Here is a 10,221-nt window from a genome sequence, read left to right as displayed (position 1 = left end):
GATCAATGATTGCTCCATCTATTAAGGACTCCAGGTGTTTGTTGTGTGTGGGGGAGGAGAGGGGGGGGGGGGGGCGTCTTATAAAAAAGGGGAACTCAGTCGATAGAAAACATCGTAACAGAATAAAGAGGTTTTTCTTGAACAGTTTTTAGATGAAAGGAGTTGAATCTTGATCAGACGAAGAGGATTACATATAGTTTTCGAGACATGATCACACATCAAAACATATCCTTGACAAATGAAATGGTTGAAAAGACATACAATTCATCCAAAGTTAGTTTCAGTTTAACATGACTTATCATATCACAAGCAAATACACTCCCAAAAGATAAAGTACCATCTCAATTCATCCAAAGTTGGTTTCAGTTAACATGACAGACATACAATAGTTTCACAAAAAAGACATGCAACATACAGAGTTTGCATTTGGATGAATTGTAGATGCTAAACAACACAAAAGCCATCACTTACACCCTCCCCATGCAATAAAACTATCCTGTGATTCAAATTCCTGCAAAACCATCAGAACATCTCAATTCCATCATTTTACAACAAGTGATAATAATAATAATAATAATAATAATAATAATAATAATAATAATAATAATAATAATAATAATAATAAAAGTACGCAGCTTAAGAAAACTTACAAGCTGGCTCAACCGGAAATCAGGTGGCGTATCAAGTTCCAAATTTGCAGGATCAAGAACCAAATCTCGACATGCTTCTAAATCTTTCTTGAGATTTTCTGGCCCTAAATGAGCATAATCTGCAAGACGCGGTTTCCCAGTTGATTCTTGTTTTTCATTTTCAACACCTCTTTGAGGAGATTGACTTTGAAGAAACTCGTCACACAAAGAAAGCCCTTCCACAAGTTGTTGGGAATTCAATATATACTGCGATTCGCTATCCCACCATTTTGATTCCTCACCACCTTGACTATCATTATTAGCTCCCGGTGTCTCAAAGACGTGATTTTCATTAGTCATCTCATCTTCATGATCACCAAGCTTCCCTCCAGAAATTTCAACCTCAGCCTCGTACACGGGCTCCATCTCATGCTACATTAAAAATAATAACGAGAATGTTTTCATGTTGTACATCTTCAATTCTTGCAAAATCAATATTCTACAAGACAAAATACCTGACCAGGATCTGCAAGAAGCTCAGCAGGCTCTTGTTCAAGACCCACCGTTTCTGGGACCCGCCGTTCAGCACGAGGCGGTTCAGGGGTCACAGACTTAGGGGTGACAGGGTCAGCTTTTACAACAGGAAAGTCAAAGTCTGCAACTACAATCTCTTCATCTTTTCCGTTCGGTTTTGACTGCGGCTGTTGCTGATAAAAGATTTTTGAAATCACATACTCGCCTTCTTTTTCATCTTCCCCAGTTCCCAAATGATATTGGTGCATAACCCAATTTGTTTTTTCTGCCTTCCTGCCTTTTACCGGGCTTACATAAAGAACCATAATTTTCTTACACCCCTGTTGAACCCCATCTAAAACAACGGGTTTGGTTCGACCGGTTTTATGCCAACGGAAATCCCCAAAATCATCACCGTGTATCTTACGGCGTTTCCTGGTTCCAGTGTTGTAAGCCTTGATGGCTCTGTGAAAGAAGTGAGATACACTTCCGTCTTGTTGGACCCCTAATACAACATAAAAAAGACTCATGTTACATGAAACGTACATATTATCATATTGAAAAAAATATAAAGAAGAATGCTTATTTAGTACCTGGTAGCTTTTGAGGATGAGTGTAGCAGATTCCATCATCTTGTTCAACCGTTGGAATAAACTCATCAATAAACGGGTGAGGTTGGAAGCCACTTGCACCACTTTTAGCAAGTAAATGCCACATAATTTCTTGATCCAATGGGTCAAATTTAACCCCTTGGGGCAACCCTGGCCATGCTTGATTAACCTACAAACAGAAATGTTTTATGTTTATCGTTGTAGAGTTAGTACACTAGCCTAAAATATTATAATGATGTGGGAACGTAAATTTACATCACTGTTGTCGATTATATGGTGGCAGTTTGGGCATGCTTTTGTGGGATTGCTTTTCCAATTGATGTTTTCAGGGTCACATGAACTGGAGGCACTTCTAATCTTTGTTGCAATTCGATTGCTATCCACCAACCATAACGGTCTGCATTTTCCAGCATGAAGGATTATTATATAAAAGCTCAATGTAAATGAGAATCCCAAAACGAATAAAATTCACAACAGAAAAATATTCAACATAATTAAATACATAGATGACAGTCAGAAGGACTCTTGTACATAAAAGTGAATAAGGAAATAAAATGGTACCAAGTTTTAGTTGAATGGTATTTATTCGATACAAATGCATTTAATCAAGTGTTTATCTTGAATTGTATCAAGGCCATGAACAAATAAATAGCTCCAAATATATATATATATATATATATATATATATATTTAATACCTAATTTTATTATTGTCATTAGGGTTTTACTGTATCATGTAGAAAGTATATATATATATATATATATATATATATATACTTTCTACATGATACAGTAAAACCCTAATGACAATAATAAAATTAGGTATTAAAAATCACACAAGACAGCAATACTTTAAAGCTAAGCTTGAACAATCACTCTCATTAATAACAATGGAAGTTCTTACATTTTAACTTGGGTTTTTCATTGATCATAAAAAATTTCAAAAACCCCAAACTTTATTGGGGGTTTCAAGCATAAACCAAATGAATCTTTCCAAAGTGGGTTTTGGTCAAGGCGTAAAAAAATCGGATCTTGGGTTAGAGGGGTGAATGAAGGGTGGTTACCGAGCCATGGCGATGAGTGATTCGGATCAGAGGAGCTAGGGCACCATGGATCTTCAGCAAAAGCAACCACTCCGCAAAATATTGGTTTGACCGAAGGTAGACCTAATAGATTGAATGCGCGTCGAATGAATGACAAAAAGGGTTTTCTTTCAAGTTTCTTGATTATCGGCGTCACTTTTATTCAATTCAACGAAATCATTAATTAACTTCCAACACTATGTGTTTTTTTTTTAAATTCTTCAAATGTGCTGTTGACTCGTATCATCGAGATACACTTGGCTTTTGATCCGGAAAAAACTCTCATCTAATTCCAACGCTCGTAAACACTCACCCGAATGCACGAGACTGCAGTGAGATAAAACACATTCGGTTCAAGGATTCAACTAGTGAACACCACTTACTCGCCTAGTTTGCCATCATCACCCGGTGCCGCCGAACCTAAATGACGGGGCCAAGATCCGAACATGAGTCACATGGAATACCAAGTCTCTCCCTAACCGCTCCAACACTAGCTCATTGACAACTTCCAACACTATTAAAGGAGGCCACTAAGATATTGGTTTGAAATTTGGAAGCGGGTAAATTAAGGATGTGCTCGGTCTCAGTATCGAAAGTACTGGTACTAAAATCGTTAAAAATGGATATAGTTATTAAAAATGGTTGGTATGATACGGTACCGACGTCGCAGGCAAAATATTGGTAAAATACCATCATTGCTCCATAGTGACCATATTGATTCCAAACCCTCAAAAAGTAGGTACTGAATTGGTACCGAATGTAATTAATACCATTTGCTCATCTCTAAGGTAATTTGCGAGCAAAATGATGAAAATGTCTATTTTAACAGTCAAAGTAAACAAAATGTCCATTTTAACGGTAAAAGTAAATAAATTGTCCATTGACGAGTGCAAATGACTAAATGCTCATTTGTATACTTTGACTAGTTTAGATGAACATTGTTGTCATTTTCTCTATATTATGACGTGTACAAACTTTCAGATACATTACATATTGGCATGAGATAGTCCAATTATCCTTTTGGATGGTCTTGACTGTTTGAAATCTATGAAAAACCTTCTGGAAACAACATTTTCTAGAATCTATCTCTTTCATTTACTCACTCCTCGTTATTTCGATGATACATTTCTTTGGTGCAGTTACCTCTCCCTCTCGTATGACTTTCATCGTCGTTTACATACTATTGTCCTTGACATACAACCATCGCTTTTCTTTATCCACATTCACTCAGTTCAGATCGTCGACCATCCGTTCACTCCATCGCTTGAAATCCCACTTCGCATACCCCTCTTGAATTCGTCGGCTATACATCAGGTTCCTCTGCTGATTTTTTGTTGTTGCTGCTCAATTAATCTTTGTTTTGTTCAGTTTATTCAATTTTATCATGTTGTTCTTCGATTTCATCATGTTATTCATTTTATGGGTTCTTGATCTGGGAACAATCAGTTTGAAACACATGATTTAGATCTAAAGACATAAAAACTTAAACTAAAAATCAAAGACGAACCTTATATCTTCCTTAAACTTCCAATTGATCAGACTTTGGGCCACAAATCAAAATCAAAGACTAACAGGAGATGGGGGTGGTAATTAAGCGAGTTAACAGCAATCTCATGGACACCATGGTGCGTGCACCTTCGCCACCTAATATATAGCCCCAGCGTTTAAGCTTCCATTAATGAACAAATTAAGTTAGTTTTTATTTCATTGAATCGAAGGCCGATATGTTGAAGCTTTAGTTTTACAGTCAATTTTTTTATTCGGTGTGAGCATTTGTCATCTGTATCTTAGATTTTATTTTCATATTTAACGGGTAGTCCTTCTTTATCTAGTGTAGATCATAGTGATATATACTTTGTTATAGTCTGAACAAATGAGGCGGGAAGGTGAAGTTGCAATCAATTATTATGTCGTTGTGTGAGTTTGATCATGAAGAAAACGAGAACATTGTATGGTTTGATAATAAATTTAAAAGTTATCGTTTTCAACTGCTTTTGGTTCTAGCAATGGAAAATTTCAAGGTCTTTTTATAGCTTGTCGTAAACTTGTTGGAAACTACATTTTGTGGGATATTTCTTGGACATGGTTGTAAGAAAAATTCCCATTTTTAAGCAGTGTGATTTGTTTTATACGTCCCCATGTCGTCTGAATAGTGTCTTACTAAACATATAATATGTGTTGTGGGTAAAAAATCTAAGGATCCCGACAGGCAAAATCCTCATAAGGATCACCGCAGAGCATTAGGATCACAAATAGAATACAGTATCCTCAGTAAGTATCGTGATTAACTGACAATATCTTTTCATCTTTTACTTGGTCTTGTAGGCAACCATTAGTAATTAATGCTCAACCTGAAGACTTGATCAAACATGAAGATTAGAGACATTGGAGGCTGTTACAACATGATTAAGACAAGATATGCAATCCGTAACGGTCCCAGGATCCTCGCCAGGACAATTAATGCTCGTTATTACTAGTTAATGCTAGTTATCACTCATGTAGCGATCACAACACTTCCAACCTTGCAATCACTGATTTATACATAATAATATTTTAGGCAGTGAGATAGTTTTCCCCTCCCGAGGTTTTTTGTTGGAGATCCTATAAGGATCAATGGTTTTTCCTCGCAACATCGCTGTGTCACGTGCATCATTTACTGGTTAATTCATTTACAACATCAAGCATCATATCTCAAAATCAAAGTTTGGCTAGTTGATTATCCTTGTGTAATTTTTGACCAAACAGTTTGGCGCCCACCGTGGGGCAAGTGGTGCTTTACACGCTCCATTCCTCAATTTTTGATCAGTCTCTACCTTTTTATCATCACAAATGGCATCTCAATCGAAGCAATCATCGTCTCAAAACAAGACAACTCACATGCCAATTCAATCTTCAAGTGTGGGTCTGAGCCGATCCCTACCATTGATACCACCACCTCCAAGGAGGCCAAATAACACCACGAAGAATACATCTACTAGCATACTGCTTTCAGTCGAAAATGGGCATATTTACACTACGTGTACAAATTTTCGGACGAAATGGGTAAATTTACAATACTGTGCAAAAAAGTAAGGGGGCCAGACCTCACTAAGCTTCGCCATTGGCTATGATAACAAGATGGTCAACATCGTGGGTCAAGGCATACGGGCCAAAGAATAATGAATGATCATCAAAGGGGTAGAAAGGATATATGACATGTTCAGTGTTATCATTGTGATGAATTAAGTCACTTCTCGTCAGTGTGCGTGGAACAAATGAAGGAAAAGAAAGAAGCTAATTTGAACCAAATGGATGATTTTGATCCAGCTTTATTTATGATAAAAGGTGATAAAAACTGTTTTTCTGAATGAGGACGGTGTGATTCCAAAGTGTTTCGAAACTGAGCAGACGAAGAAAGATGTTTGGTATCTCGACAATGGAACATCGAATCACATGATGGGAAATAAAGTGTATTTTTATGAATTGAATGAACGAGTCAGGGGAAAAGGTGAAGTTCGGATATGAATCTTGTATTGATATTCAAGGAATGTGGTCTGTCTTAATTTAAGGAAAGACAGGAGAGCAACGCCTGTTGACCGATATCTACTACATCCCGAGCTTACAAAGCAATATCATAAGTTTTGGTCAAGCAACAAAAGGTGGATGCGAGATTCACATGAAACACGATTTGCTAACCCTTAATTATGATAGAGGTAAGCTTTTGATGAAAGTGACAAGGACCAAGAACCGATTGTCAAAGATTATCCTCAATATAACAAGTCCCGTTAAACGAGCTAGCATTGAAATGAAGAATTTTGCAGGTAGGGATCTTCAAAGAATTGGAATGAAAGAAGACAAGTTGAGTACGAGTCAGATTCCAATCAAAGATCCAAGTTTCAAAATTCAAAGTCCAAAGAAGAGTGTTCGAGAAACTAAAAGTATGATGAAGAAAGAAATTCAAGCCAAGGGAAGACGTGTAATAATAAAATGAAGCAAATGTTACTTCAAGCCAAGTGGAGCCCAAAGAACATTGCAAGCGATTAAGAAAAGCCTCGAAAGAATCAAGAGAATGATGACAAACTTGAAGTTGAAGATCCGCCAATTTCAAGTAGGAAATTTAGGGGGTGAGTCAGACACAACAATTGGGGGTGAGGGGGTGCGATTGTTGGCTTAATTTTTGTTTGGCCCGGGTGTAGGGCCCAACCCACGAATTAAATGGGTTATTGATGTGTATAAAAATATACATCTTTTAAGCATCAAATAATCTCCAAAAACTGCATCTTTTATCATATTATCCAACTCAAATAACTATTTATTGCGTTAATTTCTATTTTCAGGTATATTCCAACCTCAAACGAAGAAACAAGTAGGAAACGCTAAGAAACACAAAGAAGATCAAAGAAAACAGCTCAACACACCCCCATGTTTAAAGCAGCACATCCCCATGTTTCTCTATGCAAGAAAAGACTAAAATCTGGTAGAAAAGGACAAAATCTGATGCCAGCTGGACACGCTGGCATTCGTACTGAAGCATGGGGGCATGGTCACATTTCAGAAAATACAAGCAAAATTTATCGCTGACACCAAAAACACGGGGGGCGTGCCCCATGAAGCATGCGGGCGTGGTGATATACGATCTGACAAAACAATTAATGCACTTAGACACCTAGACACGCCAGCGTGCCTGGTGAAGCACGGGTGCCTGACTCTCCAGACAGCCTTTAAATAGGAGTGAAATGTGCATTGTTTCAAGTGTGCTCAGAGAGGTTTAGGACGGGTTCTCACTATAAAATACTCACTTTTCACTAGAGTTGAAGTTCTATAAGAGAGTTAGAAAGCTTGGAGGCTATCATCATCATCCATCACAATTGAAGAAAGAAGTGTCATCCATATTGGTTGGATTGTTCTAGTTTAATCATCTGTTTGTTATCTTCACTCTCTTTGATGTTCATTATCATGCTCATTATGAGCTAAATCTTCATTTACCATCTAAAATCTATGAAGAAGCTTTATTCTAATTGATGATTATATTGAATATGTGAGTTAGTTTTTGTGAAGTACATGGTTGGTTATCTTGCAATTAATGAGATACGTTTTGTTATCATAATTCATTATTCAAGATTGATGATTAACACTCATTCATGTTCTTGGAAACTAGAAATGGTAAAAAGAATATCTTGATATTTTATCCAAAATATAAGTCCTTTTATTGTACTTAGAAATGATGAGATACAAACTATGATCGATTTCTCTAGTTTTGGTAATTCTGAAATAAAATTGTTAACACGATTGATTAGGTTATCATGCTAGTTAAAAAGTCATATGTTAAAGGAATGTGTAATTATAATCTACTTAAATCAACCAAGGGGAGGTTGTGTGACCACCTGGAAGTTGTTAGAATTGGTATTTGAGAAATCGAAGTCAATCATAATCTTAATACTTCACTAAAACTACTTGCTTACTTAAATTGACATTTTCATGGTAGACATGGAGATATGCATTCTACTTTCTTCTTTGTCATAGGGTACTTTACTTAGGAATGAGGGGTTATTCTATCATATATTATAAAGCAAGTTAATCACATATTAATCATTATATTCATCAAGAAAGAATGAAGTAGATTCTTGATTTAATGGTAATCTTGATTTATTGATTTTCTCGTCTAAAAACTTATTTCCTTGTTCACCTATTTTATATATTTTAATTTAAAAAGAAATGGTTTAAAAAACAACTTTAAATTATTATTATCTCCGGTTAATTTAAAACAAAGATTTATTATTAGAAACTATTTATGTTTACGGATCGATTCTTGGTTCTTACCAATACTATTCTACATATACGATAGGTACACTTGCCTATTTGGGTGTGGTTTAGTCTTAGTAGAAACCATTTTTATAAATTTAAAACAAGATATTGTGTGCATCAACAACAATTAATCACACCACGCAACACACATCAAGTTTTTGGCGCCATTGCAAGGGACACGGTAAGGTTTTCTAAGAACGATCCAAGTTTTACTTTAATCATTGTTTATAATTGTAAAAAGTCTTATCCTCTTTGTTTTTAATTATTTATTTTGGCCTTTAGATAATTTTAGTCACCTTTAGCTTATATATATATAGTTAAATTTAATTTCTTTTTTCCCATGTATGTGCTCCACACTCGAACCTGAGCTTGTTTCGCCAATTTTCAACCTCTAACGACTTTTCCATCGGAGAACACGCAATTGGGCGAGAGAAGTAGTTGAAACAATCAAAGACGAGTCAATAGACGACACGACATTTAAAGAAGATCCAACAGAACAAATGATGGCGACACCAAACGACAAACCAAACATGAGCCAATATGCCAGGCCAACTCTCGAAGGCTATGGCAATGGTGTGGCTCCACCAAAATCACCGAAAATTTTGAAATCAAATTCAGCACCATTCATATGGTGGAAAATTCAGTTCAATTCCATGGGCTTCTCGATGAAGATCCTCTTTCTCATATCTCTCGATTCCTACGAATCTGCCAAACCTTAAAAATTCAAAACAATTCAAAAAATCAGATTAAAATCCAACTCTTCCTTTCTCCCTAAGAGGACAAGCCTTAGATTGGCTAGAATCTCTTCCTTCTAGATCCATCACTACTTGGGACCCGATGGTCGAACAATTTCTTCTCAAATATTTTTTCCGCCAGACAAAACTACAAAATATCGAGCCAGCATCAGCGGATTCCGAACCGATGACAATGACTTGCTACACGCAGCCTGGGAAAGATAAAAGAGTCTTCTAAGAAGATGCTCGCACTATGGACTAAGCGTGTGGTTACAAGTTCAAACTTTCTTTGACGCACAATCCAGCCAGAACAAACAAGCAATCGACCAAATCGCCGGCGGTGATTTGGGATCCAAATCTCCGAATGAAGCGTTTGAAATCTTGGAAAAGGCAGCAAAGAAGAGTTTCACTTATTACCCACCAAGATCTACTCCATCTCATAAAGGAATACACCATGTCGATTCCAACACTCTTATCACCACACAGATTGAAGCACTCTCTAAGAAATTAGAGCAATTCCAAACCAAGCCGTCGGAAGCAAAAGTTAGTTGTGACACGTGTGGAGGATCGCAAAAAACCTATGAATGCAAACAAGTCCTTATGGCCATGGAAGAAGTTGACTTTATAGCCCGCCAAAACAATGCTTTCAGCAACAATAGCAATCCAGGTTGGAGGAGCCGTCCGAACTTCAGCTGGAAGAACGGAGGTAACAATCAAGCCCCATCCGGATTCGACAAAAGGCCCATGAACCAGCCTTACCAATCTAAACCTCAATTTCAAGAACAAAGTTCCAGCAGAAATCAATTCCGGAACAACTCAAGAATTGAAGAAATTCTAACTATGACCAAAACCACTGAAGCAAAAAAGAA

The 10,221-nt window shown here is 36.8% G+C and overlaps 1 protein-coding gene across 1 annotated transcript; it reads right to left on the bottom strand.

Annotated features, from left to right (window-relative positions):
- Positions 1 to 377: 377 nt before the first annotated feature.
- On the bottom strand, positions 378 to 2,919 carry LOC143611700 (SUPPRESSOR OF GAMMA RESPONSE 1-like). Its single transcript, XM_077085870.1, has 6 exons — positions 2,817 to 2,919; positions 2,009 to 2,150; positions 1,736 to 1,922; positions 1,145 to 1,647; positions 651 to 1,061; positions 378 to 511 (listed from the first exon to the last, which is right to left on the bottom strand). The coding sequence occupies exons 1-6, from the start codon at positions 2,822 to 2,824 to the stop codon at positions 464 to 466; spliced, it is 1,299 nt and encodes a 432-aa protein (XP_076941985.1). The 5' UTR covers positions 2,825 to 2,919; the 3' UTR covers positions 378 to 463.
- Between the last annotated feature and the right edge of the window lie 7,302 nt (positions 2,920 to 10,221).

Source organism: Bidens hawaiensis, unplaced genomic scaffold, assembly GCF_021521415.1.
Source record: "Bidens hawaiensis isolate Kalapana, Puna unplaced genomic scaffold, B.hawaiensis_p1.1 tig00032042_1, whole genome shotgun sequence".
Classification (NCBI taxonomy): Eukaryota; Viridiplantae; Streptophyta; class Magnoliopsida; order Asterales; family Asteraceae; genus Bidens; species Bidens hawaiensis.
The sequence above is the reverse complement of the archived record's forward strand: the minus strand, read 5'-3'. Positions and strand labels throughout refer to the sequence as shown.

Bases quoted from the DNA above. Each gene is read 5' to 3' on its own strand.
- LOC143611700 (XM_077085870.1), bottom strand. The intron at 1,923-2,008 runs GTAAATTTACGT...TTCTGTTTGTAG, and splicing joins ATATAATCGACAACAGTGAT to GTTAATCAAGCATGGCCAGG. The intron at 512-650 runs GTAAGTTTTCTT...ATGGTTTTGCAG, and splicing joins ATTTCCGGTTGAGCCAGCTT to GAATTTGAATCACAGGATAG.